This window comes from Molossus molossus, unplaced genomic scaffold (genome assembly GCF_014108415.1).
Source record: "Molossus molossus isolate mMolMol1 unplaced genomic scaffold, mMolMol1.p scaffold_m16_p_9, whole genome shotgun sequence".
In the NCBI taxonomy this organism is placed as follows: Eukaryota; Metazoa; Chordata; class Mammalia; order Chiroptera; family Molossidae; genus Molossus; species Molossus molossus.
This window is the reverse complement of record NW_023425403.1, coordinates 96,277,614-96,292,720: the sequence shown is the minus strand read 5'-3', so window position 1 is coordinate 96,292,720 and position 15,107 is coordinate 96,277,614. Positions and strand designations below refer to the sequence as shown.

Here is a 15,107-nt window from a genome sequence, read left to right as displayed (position 1 = left end):
TTTTGTATATTTTTGTCTTTAATGAGACAGACTGCCTAAAGAATTTCATGATTCAGAAACGTAAGGATGGCTTGTCATTGGGATGATTTTAGGTCTTTGACGTTGGTGATAAACCCCAGGATCTGGGCTCTGCCTGCGGAATCATGATATGGTGCGCGCTGGGGTTTGAGATAAATGAGTCAGTGAATGGAAATAGCTGACTTGGTTGATTTGTTTTCCCCTTTGAAATGACCAGTTATTTGATCAGCTGGTCCTGGGGGCACTATGTTAGTAGCTCTAGTTTTCCCAGAACTATCTCAGTTTTGATATATAAAAACCTGGACAGAATGTTCAAAAGAAGGATGAGCCCTGACCAGTTTGACTCAGCGATTAGAGCGTCAGCCTGTGGTCCAGGGAGACCTGGGTTCGGTTCCCGCTAAGGGCATGTACCTCGGTTGCAGTTTGTCCTTGGCCCTAGTTGGGTTGTGCGGGTGGCGGCCACTCGATGTGTCCCTTTCACATTGATGTTTCTCTCTCTTCCTCTCTCTCCTTCCCGCTCTATCTGAGCAAAAAACAAAAAAATGTCCTCGAGTGAGGATAAAAAATAAATAAAAATAAAAGAAGGATGAGTCGCAGGCACCTGACTTGTTCTTTAGCCCTTGGTTTCTAGCTTCCACCACAAAATGTCTTCTCCCTCATGGAAGAAGACACATGAGGGCCTTTAGTTATCAGCCCTTTCTCTGGACGTGGTGCCTGCTCTTGGACACCAGAGGGCTCTAACAGGAGCTCCTTCTCTTCACCTCTGCTGGCTTCACATGGTGGGGTAGCTTCCTGTTGCTGCTGCAACAAATTATCACAAATTTAGGGGTTTATACAACACAGATTCATTCTTTTATAGTCTAGAGGTGAGAAGAAGGAACATCAGTCTCACTAGAAGCCAAGGTGTGGGCAGAGTGGGCATCTTCCGGGGGCTTTGAGGAGGGAGTCGATTTCCTTGCCTTCTCCAGCTCCACGCGGCTGCCTGGTTCCTTGGCTTGTGACTCCTTCCTCGCATCACCCCGACCTTTCGTTTCTGTTGTCACATCTCCAACTGCTCACTCTGATTTCCTGCATTCTTCTTACAGGGACCTTTGTGATTACATCAGCCCCGCCTGGATAATTCAGGCTAATCACCCATCTCAATATCGGTAATTTAATAAAACCTGCAAAGTCCTTTATGCCATATGAGGGAACTTTCTCAGAGGCCGGAGGTAGGGAGTGGGCATTTTTGGTAAGCTGTTATTCACCCCACTACACGTTATATCACAAGATATAGTCCTTATCAACCAGCCCAGCTGCCTTTTAAGCTTGACCTAGCTTCATTTCCAAAGTCCTTTGCTTCTAACTGATACCCTGTAATTTTATTAAAGTGAAATTCCATCCTGTCTAACAGGTTTCTATTTCAGAAAGACGTTTCAATTATACAGAATTCCCAAATGGAAACCAGCACTTCAACCCCAGGAGGAGGCAGCGTGGACAGCAATTCTGCGGAGACATTGCTGCTGGGCCGGAGCAGTGTTCTCCCTCATTCAACCCACCAGGTGCTTACTAAGCAACTGCCACATACCAAGCAAACAGTAGTAGACACACCTTTTCCCTTTGGCAACTGGCAATCCAGAAGGGGGAAGATATGACAAACAGATAAGGTAGCACTAATCACCTCTGTTTACCTACAGAAGGAGCTCTGTGAAGGGAGGAGCACACTTACATAGCTCAAGACGTCAGGGAAGAACTTTATGGAAGAGGTGGAGCCTTGAGAGAGAGATTTAGGCTTGAGCAGAGGATCACTAAAGGCCCCTCCTATTCCATGAGGGGAAAGAGCACGCAAAACACAGCCTTCGGGACACACAGAAACGGCAGGAGGAGACGGCTTGACTGAGAGGCAGGGTTTCTATGGATCAGCTGTGGAAAGCTAGATTGTATAGTTTGGGGGAAGTTAAAAGAGAATTATAGAGTTGACAGATAGGGATCAAGAATCATGTGTTACTGGTCTTGAGCTGGGATGTCCAGGACCCCCAGTTCTTTATCAATACCCTGGGTCTTGGCAGAAATTTTATTTTTAATCATCACCAGGGATTTTTAAAAATGTATTTTAAAGAGAGAAAGGGGGAGAGAGAGAAAAAGAGAGAGAGACAGAGGAGAGAGAAACATCAATCAGTTGCCTCCAGTATGCACCCTGACCAGGGATTGAACCTGCAACCTTTTGGTGTATAGATGATGCTTAAACTAAGGGAGGCACCCATCCAGGACTTGGCAGCAATTTTTGAAAGGGGCAGGAGGTCTGTGGTGGTGGTGAGGGGACAATTTGGGCAGACACATTTTGTAAATCAATTCATGTTGCTTGACTTAGCTTTTGATTGACCTCACTGGCCACAGAGGATGCCAAAGCCCCCTGGACATTCTCTTCCTGGAACTGCTCATGTGTGTCTACTCATTTATTTGTCATTTGACCAAGAATGTTGAGCACGTCCACAGTCCTTGTGCCCTATGCTTCAAAAGGCCAAACCTCAAAATGTCCAAGTTTGGTGTAAGGAAAGGTTCGTTGATGGAGAAGTCACCAACTGAGAAAACGGTGGTTCCTCAAACCCACCCTAAGCACAGAGTTCAGGCTTCTTTTAGGTCAAAGTAAGGGGAGATGGGAGGGGCAAGAGGCCGTTGTGGACCACAGACAGCTGGTCTAAGGAGGATTTTGGATTGTCTGCTGAACAATCATTACTTTTATACATACTTCCCTTACCTCCTCAGGAGTGGCACCTGCTAGTGAGGGGCTATTTTTGTACAACTCGGGCACAAGCAGAAGTCCTCTGACAATCAGCATGTCTATCTGCGTGACTACGCAGAAGCTATTAGACTGCAGGCCACGGAACACAGCGGGCTTGAACAAGGAGTCAGAGGACAAGCACTGCACTGTTCCAGTACTCTGTCCCCGCTCCGGGTGGGAGAGAATGACCGACCAAAGGATTATACCAATGCTCGTGCTAAGTGCTGTGAGGGGGTCCAGGGTGTCACGGGGAGCTTGCATGAGCTATGTAGGCTTGCTGTGAATTAGACAGATACAGAGACATGGGGTTTTAACCTGGGGAATCAGTGACTGGAGGCACCATTTATTAAGCTGAGTAAGAGGGAGGCTGGTTTGTTTTGTTTTTGTTTTTAATTGTTGTTGATGAGTTTCGGGAAAGTCGATGAGGCGAAGAATCTAAAGTTCTATATTGGATATATTAACTTAGAGTTTCTGTAGGCCTCCGAGTAGGAAACGAGCTCAGACTGGGCTACAGTTAAGAAAGTGGGAGATGCCAGTGCAGAGGCGCACGTGACGCCATGGGGAGACGCGGCCACCAGGCACTGAGGGAGACCCGAGAGGGCGGTGAGGGGCACGCGGGGCTGCGGCACCCTGCCATGCAGAGATGGGAGCAGGAGCCCTGAGGCATGAGGAACAGCAGGCTAATGACAGGAGAAAGGGCTCCTAGCTTGTGGGGGGCGGAGCACAGGTAGTGGAGGGGCTGGTTCAGGGCCTGCAGGGCATTCTTCCCAAAGCCAGTTGAGAAAAGTGGTCTTGATTTTGATTCAAAATGGTACTGTCCATGTCTAGAATGCGCACTGACCCTGCCCACGAGACCCAGCTCCGGATCTCTTTGGCTGTTCCTAAACCTCGAGCTCTCCTGAAGGGCAGCTGAGTAACGGACCAGCCCTGCAGGGACCCCACTGACAGCGCAGTGACTTAGGCACCTCTTCCCCTGAGTGACCTCTGACCTGTACCGGGTGGGGGTGGAATGGGGTGGGTTCAGGTCCTTCTAGTCTCCTCATCCCATGAGCAAACAACTCAGTCTCACCCAGTGGCCTCTGTGCACCTGGAGCTTAGGGCGTGTAAAGTGGGCGATGACCTAGGCTATCTGTGCCTCATGTTTCTCAGCTGTGAACTGGTGTGATAACAGGAGTGCGTAACTCCAGTGCCACACAGGCGAGGGATAGATGACATAGACCTGTCGAGGCGCCTGGCCCACGGTAAGTGGTAACTATTGTCATAGGATAGGATGATGATTTGCTATCACTTAGAAAAATAAAAAATAGCTGTAAAAGGGAAATTTTAAAATGTTCTAGGCATAATTGGAAAATGTACCGCTTCCTGGAAAAACAGTTGGAAGACGTTCACACCGAACCGCGGCGTCAGGCTAAGAGTGGGCTCTGCCCTCAGGGGTCTGGCTCCAGTCTCGGCGTTGCCACCCGCGGCTGGGCGGCCTTGGCCAGGATGCTAACCATCCGCAGCCTCACTGTCCCAGATGTGGATGGGACGGCACCAGGGTCTACTCTCCGGGCGCAGGGACCCGCGATGGTGCCGGCCTCGCGCAGCCCGCACGCGAGCGCGCAGCGGACCTTGCGTCGGTGTGGCCCGGCTCTGGGCAACACCGGCCTCTGGCTGCGTGTGACGGACCGGCCTGCCTCCGCGGTGGTCCCCAGATCGCATGACTCATTTGCAGTTTTTCCGAAAATTAAATGGAAGTGTAGGTAGGTTAGATTTGAAGGTTGCTGAATTTGGTCTTAAAAGGGCCCTCACGGTCGTGTCGCAGCCACCGTTTGACTCCTCATCTGTGTGTGCGGCCACGCAGAGGCAAACGTGCATTTGCTCTGCGTCTCCGGAGCGCCGCCTTACCCCTCCACCGAGAGGAGCTGCCCCTCAGGGACCTCGGTTCCTGTCTCAGAGCGAGGACTCAGACCTGTGTGCCTGCTCTGAGCCTCACCCACCTCGTCGGGAAGTGTGGCTGATCAAAGCCGGGTGGCTGGCCTCCCTTCTGGTGGAGGAATTACCCTGTTGCTATGTGGCCGTTTGGACACACGATGGCGCTTCACGCCCAGCTATTCCTCTGCTCTTCCTTTAAGTGCCAATGAGGGTGTAAATTCAAAAGGAAAGGAAGGAGGCGTATCCCTAGTCTGGAATAACAGATACAGTACCAATGCCAGAGAGCATGGGGCGGTGAGGGACGGTGGGGGCGGGCTGGGTTCCCTAACTGAAGAAGGACCTTGGCTCTGGCTGTTTTATCAGCCCTGAAAGGAAGGCTCTGGTTTGAAATCAAAGGACCCTGAGTTCCACGTTCAGAGCCTATTTTTCTGGGCTTTCCCTAAGATTGCACCAACTTCATGTACAAAGTTAAACGTCACCTACCAGTACGGCAGGTGAAAGAAAGGGGGCCCATGAGCTAGAGTTTTTACTTTCCTGGGGAAAAAAAAAGATATTTTTCTGAATATACCACCTGACTCCAAGAGAGGCCTCAGCTTCTTCAGAAAGAAAAGAGAGGAGTCCTTGCCCATCATTTTCATTCTTTTATTGGAGGCTGAGTTTGAATTCCAGCTCTGACTAGCTAGTTTTGGAGACTTTGGGGAGATTAACTTAACTTCTCTGACCTCAGTGTCGCCATCTTTAGAGAAAATTAGCGATAGCAGGACCTACCTTATAGGATTATAGTAAGGACACATTAATGGTAAATTGAATCAAATGAAATTGCCAATATTCTGTGGTCTTTGACCTGGGAGAGGGGCAGTTTCATGTGGCTCATCTTACAGTGCTCTGTTCCTGGCACATTGGTGGGGCTGGGTGGAAGCGAGCTGCTCTCACAGTCAGCACACAACAAGCACTTACTGTGAACAATTAGCAAATAAATTGCCCTGTTCTGGCACGCCCCCCCCCTCCAAGATTCTTACTGAAAGGTGACTCTTGTTTTCGTGTACTAAAGTTCCAAGTGGGAAACTCTGCCTGAAAGAAATCTGGCTCCATGTCACAGCTCCTCCTCCAGCCAAGTCATCCCTCAGCCAGCCCTCTTCCACGGAGACAGCAGTCCCAGCAAGGGAGAACCCAAGGCCCACAGTGCCACCCGGTGTGAGGCTGACCTGCCTTTCCTCCTCCTTGTGCCCCCAGCTGGGCCTCCCACGGTGGCCTCTTGCAGGACTCCCTCTGAGCCTCTGCGCCACGGGCTGACACCCACCTCCCTGTCTCAGCCTCTCGGATGCAGGACATCACACTTTCTTTTCTGGGTCCCGGGCCCCCTTAGCAAGCCAGGCGAATACTGAACACAGCTAATCTCATTAGCTGAAGGAACAGGTACTATTGTCATTTTGTTAGAAGTTTTCAAAGCTGTAACCAAATCAGTGAGAATTTCAAACACCTGGCAGGTCCAGGTGGCAGATATGTTTTATGAGAAGGGCCTCTGGGAGCCCAGCAGTTCGGCCACATCCCATCTCGAGGTCCCTCTGCATCGGGCCCTGGCAGGAAGCCGGTGGCAGCTCGGAAGCCAGGCAGCCTGAGGCAGAGCAGGAGCAGCAAGTGGACTGGAGGAGTCCCCACCGAGAGCAAGGCAGCTAGGGTCATGGGCGTGCAAAAATAAGCAAACAAAAATTATGTGGTGGTTATAGTTTATCAAAGAAAATTTTCTCCCCAGATACTATTTCCTTTCATTCTCTCTCTCGTTTCTTTCCTCAGTCTGCAGAGATTTACTCGAGTGACCTCCCTATGGTCTGCCCTCCCCTTGTCATCCGAAAAATACGCGGCTAATGCTTCTCACTGCACATCAGACCCAGGTCAGAGCCGATGAGGGGTGGCTTTGGGACCTCATCGGGTGTCATAGGGTAGGAGTCCAACAAGGCTGTCTGTTTACAGAGATGTGTCTAATTTGGGGAATGAAGCTTGAATTCTGCACCCAACATGAGTTAAAAGTTCAGAATCGACGCACTAGAGGAATGAGAACACAGATGGGGAGTGGGCTCCCCCCCCAAATGTTCAGAACCTGGCCACAGATGAGAACATACTGAATGATAATTGATGTGAAGTTGAAGAGCAAAAGTAACCCAGAGGGACAGTGGTGAGAACAGTGGGGGGCGGGCCAACTGAGAGGGGCACCAGGGGACTTTCCGCGGTGATAGACACATTCTACCTCTTTATTAGCGTGTGCCTTACACAGGTGTGGGAGCGCCTGGCACTGTGCACCGCAGGTCAGAATGCCCCTCGGATCAGCCCTCCCAGCGAGGAAGGTGGGCCTGTCACTGAAGAGCAGACGCTCCACACACTGAAGTCCCCCACTCAGCTGTCTCTGCAACTGACAAGCATAAACCGTCGGCCAATTTTCCAGGCAGCTCTAAAATCCAGGGCCATTTTTCTTTGTGCATGTACTGCCTATGTCTTTTCAAATGTTTACAGAGTATTTACAGAGTAGCCCTTTGGGGGCAGTTGTAATTAAGGAAACTGGCAGCGAAAATTAACACATACCATAAAAAAGGGATAATTACCCCACTGCCGTATACAATATTATCATCAGATGGTATTCACCCAGGAATCCAGTTGGTCCGCACCAGCTCGAGCTCGTGTTCTACCGAAGATCCCCGTCCTTGTTAGCCTGAGGACGAAGCTGCATGGCCACGGATGACGTGCCATATGGTACCGAGCATCAGAATCAAAAGGAGCTTGTGCTTTTTGTGTGAGATGCTGAAATTTATTAGAAAATCAGAAAGCCTAATTTCCACTAAGTTCCTGAGACCTGCCATCTGCTGCATGAGAAAGAAAATGGAGATTTTTTTTTAACCATTTACTTATTGTGAAATGTGAGAGTGCTGATGTGTTTGAAAAAGCAGGGCCGGGCCGAGGGGAGGGGTTCCTCAGACAGAGCCAGAGCAAGCCCTTGGCAGGGAGAAAGAAGACTGTCAGCTGAATGGCGGCAGAGTGTTGGGAAGCATAATTATGGAAATCACCTGTCCCGGAGCCTTTCTTCTCCTCCTGACCACATGTTCCTTCCTCATAGGAACAGCACATGGAGAGTCCAGCTTTGAGAATGAGCAAAGCCTCCATTTCAGAGAGGAAGAGGGGGGCTTCGCCCGGCTCTCCAAGTAACTTGGGAGGGAACAGACAAGACAGCCGGAAAGCATGATCAGTGGAGGGGCAGGGAGTGCTTGGTAAGGGGAGGTGCACCGAGACTGGGGAGGGAAAATGGAGCTGGGGTTGAATGGGGGGCGCAGGAGTGTCTATCGGGAAGGGAGAAGTCAACACATTGTTTGCAATTGTACTGTATGTGTTGGGTGTTGGAGACCTAAAGATAAAGATGCTGTGGACTTTAGGGAGGGCATTCGTTTCTGGGGCTGCCACAGTGTCTGGCATTACTGGGTTCATGAGATGCTGCCTTGACCATGAGTCACATTCTTAGGACTATTCTGTGTGTCTGCATAGCACTGAGACTACAGGGCTCACTTCACCCTGATTTTATGCTATTTATTTAGTTTTACTCTTGTTTTCACACCAAAGCTGGCATGTCTATTGGAGTTGCTATAGGCAATATTTGTTGGACCTGGCCAGTGGCTGGGGTCTCACTCCTGGTCCCACTGCTCGGAATTCAGCCCTCCAGCGAATAGCCCGCGTGAGCCTGAGTGCAGCTGTGATGCTGAGGAAGGTGCGGCTTAGGCACCAGGGAATTTCACATGGTGGAGTCAAGTTCTGGTTCAGGCAGGCCATTCTTGGATCCTATCCCAGGATTAATTAGAAAACTAGAAAGACCTCTCAGTAGGCAATCTCTAAGAGGCAGTCTTCTAGCCGGATCCCAGGGACGTCCTCAAAGACAAGTTCAGGGTTCTAGGAGAGCTCTGGGCCAAGGGCCCCACACGGGCCACCTCGGAGCACAGCCTCTTGTACGCCCGCAGGCTCCTCACTGTGCCACCGCGCAGGGAGACGGCCGACAGCGAGACATCAGACGAAAGGAAAAGTGACTCTGCAGAAGTCTGCCAGGTTTCGGGGATCCTGGCCTCCTACTTACGCCAATCTAGGAAAGGAGGCCTCGCGGAAGTCAGACACCAGCCTCTCTGAGGAGGCCCTGGTGGGAGAGGGAGCAAAGAGTTTCTGAATTTGCAGCAAGATTCAGAGGGAGGTGAAGATAAACCCCAGGGTCCAGCGTGATCAGGACCTGTTTGTCCTCTAAGCCTTCCCCACAGGAGGCCAGCAGGCCAGAGAGGGCTGCTTCCCTGTGCCCGGCAGTCTTGGCGAACTCCAGGCCCTGGGGCTCTGTGCTGGCAAATGGTGCTGCTGTTGTGCTGGCATCTCGGGGTTTCAGCCTGAGTTGCCCCCAGGGTTTAGCATTAATGATGTGCGCCGCTGGGGAGCCTGGTGGCAGGTCCCACCCACTCACCCACGGCGCCACCCTTTTGTTCCCTCCTCGGTGAGGAGTCCAACAGTTAGCTCCTTGCCTGGCGGCCAGCGAGCAGCTCCTGATTTCCCTGTGGACCCCTGAACCTCGACGAGACAAGCTTCTGGGGCTGCTGGGGGTTCTCCTGAACGACCGGGCGACGGGACGTTGGGGAGCTCCGAGCTCCTCCAGGAGGGCCCGGGCCTGCAGGCAGCCGCTGCGGCACCATGGTAAGCAGCCCTCAGCATCTGCCCGGCTTCCCCTCAGCGGCCAGCTGTTGAGCCTTTATTGCTCAAAATGCGTATTATCTAAAAAGAGTTGTCATTTCCCGAGCATCTGCTATGTGCCAAGTGCCTCATCGGATCCTTACTGCAACCCTGTGAGGAAGGGACTATTCTCACCCCCATTTTCCAGATGAAACCACTGAAGACAAATGAGGTTGGTGAAGGGCCAGGGTCAAACAGCTGTGTAGTCTGACTCCAGACCATTATTCAAAAAACCCCACAACGGTCTTCCGAAAGAATAAGTACTATTATTTTCAGTTTAGCTCATGAGCCGACCGGGCTCGGAAAGGTTAGGTGATTTCCCCAAAACCACACAGCTATAAGGCACGGAGACAGAAACCTCTCTAGCTTCAGAGCCCAAGCTGTTTCCTGAGTCACACCCCACTCTGAAGCTGAATTGCCTCCCGCAGCCAGACGGCAGGCACAGTGAGCAGGACTGGTATGGAGATAAACAGTCAGGTAAACCTTAACAGTTTTGGACTTTTAAAAAATTGTTTCTTTTGAACACTGATGTTTCTCGGGGTGTCACAGCTACTACTCAAGTAGCCCCCAGAAGAGTTGGGTGCCACCAGCCGCTGTGAGACCCTACCTTCTGGACGCTTTAACTAGTCTACCAGCCCTGTGTGTGGGAGAACCTGGTCCACGTTGCCGTTCGAGCTCACTCCGACGCGGCCCTCAGAGTGCAGGGGTGTCTGCAGAGAGCCCCGCGGCCCGCTGAGAGGCGAGGACAGGTGTGCTCAGGGCTGCGTGGGGCCAGCCTTCTGCAGCCTGTTTGCTCTCCAGGGCACAGACAGTCCCCTCATTTCAGCACCCAGGACAAGGGCATATTTATAATCGGCTAAGGTGACGGGGCTATTTCTAACCTATATGCTCAGGGTTCCCCAAGATTAGCTGTGCCCCTGGCCTCAGAAAGGACCAAATGCTGTCCCATGTCTCACTGACACCAAATTCATCAAGTTGAGGAACATTATTCCATGTGATTATAACCCAGCGACAAAATGCGGACTGCCCTGCGCCCCCGTTTCCTTGGCCACACACTAGGGGGGCGTCACTAGCACGCAGGGCTGAGGCAGTGGCCACGGTGTCTTTCTCTGACTACAAACTCTTTTGCAAAGATCACCTGGATAAGCAATTGATATCTTTGTTAATACTGGATTGATTTAAAATGAGTTCAGATTTTCATGAGTTCAGATTTGAGGCTTCAATGTAATATTTATTTAATAAGTACTTATTAAATACCTACTATGTGCCAGGCACTGTCTTGGCATGTTAGTCAAAATATAGATAAATTACACCTACTTCCTGACCCCAAGAAACTTGTAATTTAGCAAAGGAGAGAGAAACAATGTGCATGTAAAAATAATATATTTACCGTGTATAGTATATATTATTTATATATAATATTATTTTATGTTATATGAAATATTATTTATATATCATATATATTACTTTTACATATGTATGTATATATATGTGTGTGTAAGTATTGGTCCATGTGTAGATAGGTAGAAAGAGAGAAAAGAAAGAAAGAGTGTTCATGTGATATTTTAACAGAACAGTCCTGTGAAAATAAGGACACAGAGGACCAAGCAGTTCTAGAGAGTTCTAGAGAGTTCTAGAGAATGTTTTGACAATCTCAGGCAAGGGTGCAGTTTTGTGAAGGGGTCACACATGGGGCAGGTGGAGCCTAGAAAGGATGGAGGAAGGGGAGAAGACTGACATCCAGGAAAGGGGCCAGACACACAGCCAAGGGGAACACATCCTGTTCCCAAGAAGAGCTGCTAGAGGTTCGACCCCCTTCTTCCTCTTGGCCTTGGCCTCTTTCTCTTTAAGAAAGCCCCATGTACGAAAATCCAGACTTTTATATCTTGAGATTGATATTTGTGAAATAGAAGGATTCTTCACTTTATAAAGATATGTTTTAAAAACTGAGCTAGGTCCTTTTCAATGTAGCCCAGTCACCCACACGGCCCAGGCCCGGGGGCCCCGTGTGCGGAAGGAAGGTGGGCTGCAAGGCCGATGCCCTTCGCCAGGCACAGGCATTTGTGGGCCCCCTTTTCCATTAAAATCAGTTATTAGTCTGATAGAGGAAGAAAAGGAGGCTCACAGATTAATGAGCAACCCTAATAGAAATTCTTCCTGTTAATCCCAGAGTTACTGTTTCCTTATTTTCCTCAACTTTTTATGTCTCCGTCCACACACACACCCATCTGTAGATTAATTTTTATAAAACAAATCATCCTTTCACTGCTGGTTTGACTTGATATGAGGTGAGTGACCCTTCTGTCCCCACCCAAAGCACCCCTGTGCCCCTGTTGTGTTTTTGAATTCTCTGTTTTAGCCACTCAACTTCCTGTTCGGAGATGATTACAATGAGCTACTTTTAATTCTAATCTGATTTCAAACTTAGTTGCTTTGTTTTCTCCATGGAAATGACTTTTGCCCAAGTCAGGACTGAGCACAGCAATTAAACAAGAACACTCATGATAAATAGGGAAAAGGCATAATTTGTTTTCCCAAAAGGACACAATTGCCCTTGTCCTAAAGGGGCTACTCTGATGTCAATGACAGGATTTCATGCTTTATTTCCACATTGTCCCTCTCATTTTGTGTTCTAGTATGGATTTATCAACACCTGTCTGCAATCTCTTGTGATAGAAGAATTTGGTGAAGAGACATGGGAAAAATTGAAGTAAGTATATAAAAGGAAAGATGAATTCCTGATACAAATGGTAAGATGCCAGTTTTTTTAGGGTTACGGGTTTTTACTAATGTTTTGAATAAGCCTGTTACATGTTACTAAAGAGATCAATTCAAGTACTATAAATATACCTCTGAGATGCAGAAAAACCTGCGGTACCCTATCTGTTAAGGAAGGTATGAGTCTCAGTCTCTAATACCAGCCTGCAAGCAGGGTCCCAGTACGAGTGATACCAACATCACTCTGCTTGGATGAGTTCTCAGGCCTCTTTTTAATCATAGAAGCAACTGCATCATTTCCACTGCACATAAACGGAGCTGCCGAAATCCCCTGGAAGAGGGAACATACCCCTTTAAGTGCAGCCAGAACTCCTTTTTGGGTGTGCCCAGTTAGCTGTACAGTTTCTCCTCTCTGCCTCCCTCTGGTAAACTTCACACTGCCATCTGAATGTTCGTCCAGTTGCCTGATTCCTTCACCTGTGCTTTCCCTCCACTCCTTGGAAGCTGTGAGCCACAGAATGCTAGAGGATGAGGCTGAAAGGGTCTCAGAAATCAGGTGGTCCTACAAAGAGGGAGGAAACAAAAATATGGAGAAATGGTTAGCTTCCTCAGCCAGTCTGTGGCATACAAATGAAAATGATTAGGTGCGGTTTTGCCTATTAAATTCTCCAAAACGTGAAATGATCATTCTGGTTAAGATGCAGCAACCTGGGTAAGTGCTGATGGAGTTGTAAATCAGTGCAGCCCTTTTGGAAAACATTCAACCACATGTACCGAAGCTTTGAAAACAAAATCCTTTGAAGTGGTAATTCCATTCTTGAGAATTTATTTTTGAGAATCTATTCCCATGGAAACACACCTACCTACATACAACATACGTGTGTGTGTGTGTGTGTGTATGCTTAAGTTTATAAATATATTTATAAATAATGAAAAAGAAATATCTTTAATGTTCAGAACAAACCAGCAGACAAATGAATGGTAGAGCAATATGCATCATTATATGTGATGGTTGAGAAGATCATGAAGCATATTGAAAAATTATTACAATAATAAGTAAAAAACAAAACAAACAAAAAAATGAAACTAAGCCAAAGCTCCTCAAACAAGACACAGACTTACATTGCCGCTGGGTATGCAAATGAAAACGAGAAGGACCAATATAATAATAGTAATTGAATTCGAAAGAACAAACACTGGATGACTGACTTTCCCTCCTAATATCTATTCCCTAATTTTGTATGTTTTCATTGCTTTTGTATTGTAAAAACAACCTAAGAATCTTAGTGCAAATTTTTTCTCAGCCCATTCTACCTCCAGTTGACAAGTAGAATAACCAGGGGCGAGCGCGCAGCCGATTTGCGCACATGGCTGCACCCAGGAGGCACCAGGCAGGCCAGCTGCTCAAACACCTGGGCCCTGGCCCCTCGTTGCAGGGAAGGGCAGCCCCAGGCCGTTTCCAGGGGTCTCTGGGCTAGCTCTCTTTGGGCACCCCAGTTTGGATGAAAAAGAAGCACTGGTCTCATAGAGGCAAATACTCTTTACAGTTGTCCCTCGTTTATCGCGGTTAATCCGTTTCAGACTCTAGCTGTTGCACCTGGCGCTGAAGGACTCCTGGGGTGCTCGAATACATAGGCCTACAGTCCATACATAGAGTAATTTTAATTTTAATTGTAACACAGGGGTGTATAATTGACTCAGACAACCGAGCGCGCTGTATCATTTCACTGTCTCGATCAACTTTTTAATGAATATTTTTGAAAAAAACGTGATAGAGTGAAGCTGCGAAAGTTGAAGCGTGAAGTGGGGAGGGACCACTGTATTTCCTAACATTTCAAGAAGGAATGATGAGCAATTACGATCAGACAGAGCTTGGACTGGTGGAAGCTTGAGAGACCCTCTAAGCCAAGTTCTCCTCATTTTTTTCTTTACAAAACTATAGATTAAAAGAATTTATTTGCATGGAAATAATTTCCAAATTAATGCTTAGAAATCAATTTAAGAACAAACAACAAGAAAAAAATTTTTGGCAATGCCTAGTAATGTTAGAAGGTGCGTACCCTCTGATCCAGAAATTTCACTTCAATAAAAAGCAGTGGTAGATATACACAATGGAGTACTATGCAGCTGTAAGAAAGAAAGATCTCTTACCCTTTGAGACAACATGGAGGGACCTGGAGAGTATTATGCTGAGCAAAATAAGCCAGTCAGAGAAAGACAAGTACCACATGATCTCACTTATTTATGGAATATCATGAACAAAATAAACTGTCAAACAAAATAGATCCAAAGTCTTGGAAGTAGGGAACAGACGGACAAACTCCGGAGGGAAGGGGGGAAAGGCGTGAAGGGAGAAACCAAAGGAAAATGAGGCCTTGATATGTTTGCTGCTTGCCCAGGACTGCACAGCAAGGCCAGGACTCCTCAACCCCCTGAGCTGCCCCGGGGAGAGAAACATTTAAAGACTTTTTGAAAGATGGCTGTTATGTTGTTAAGGGTAAACTCAGTAAGAGAGGGAAAAGGAGAAAGGGTCTTATATTAAGCACTTACTTTGAGCCTGGCCCCATCCATAATGGTCTAATGTTAAAGCCCAATGGGGACACTGCAAGACTTCCTGTGGTCTCCTTTCACCCAGGGGAAACTGAGTCCCACAGGGGACCTTGCTGTGAGCCACACGGTTAAGTAACAGGCTGGACTGGAACCCAGGCCTGTGATCAGGAAAGCTTCCCTGTTAATAGGCCACACCGCTGGGGGAGAAAGAGCGACTGGCAACAGCAACAAATTTCCATTCACACCGAGTCTCTGGGTGCAAAGAGAGGGGTGTCTCTCGGTACCCACACTCACTGAGCTTTATAGTATGCCTGGGACAGATAAAACAAACACGGGGATTAGAGTCAAGTAGAAACATCACATATATTTGGGACACAGGAACGAGATGCTGCAATGCCAGATGGGA

At 48.3% G+C, this 15,107-nt stretch overlaps 1 protein-coding gene across 2 annotated transcripts in view; it reads left to right on the top strand.

The window, feature by feature from the left end:
* The first annotated feature begins 3,960 nt into the window (after positions 1–3,960).
* The window catches only part of LOC118622989 (guanylate cyclase soluble subunit beta-2-like), an 80,212-nt gene continuing 69,065 nt past the window's right edge, over positions 3,961–15,107 (top strand). For both annotated transcript variants that reach the window (XM_036250557.1, XM_036250558.1), the window contains exons 1-3: positions 3,961–4,020; positions 6,488–6,585; positions 12,070–12,143. In XM_036250557.1, coding sequence (XP_036106450.1) covers positions 6,559–6,585; positions 12,070–12,143 — 101 coding nt within the window. In that variant the 5' untranslated portion in view covers positions 3,961–4,020; positions 6,488–6,558. The remainder of the gene's footprint in view (positions 4,021–6,487; positions 6,586–12,069; positions 12,144–15,107) is intronic.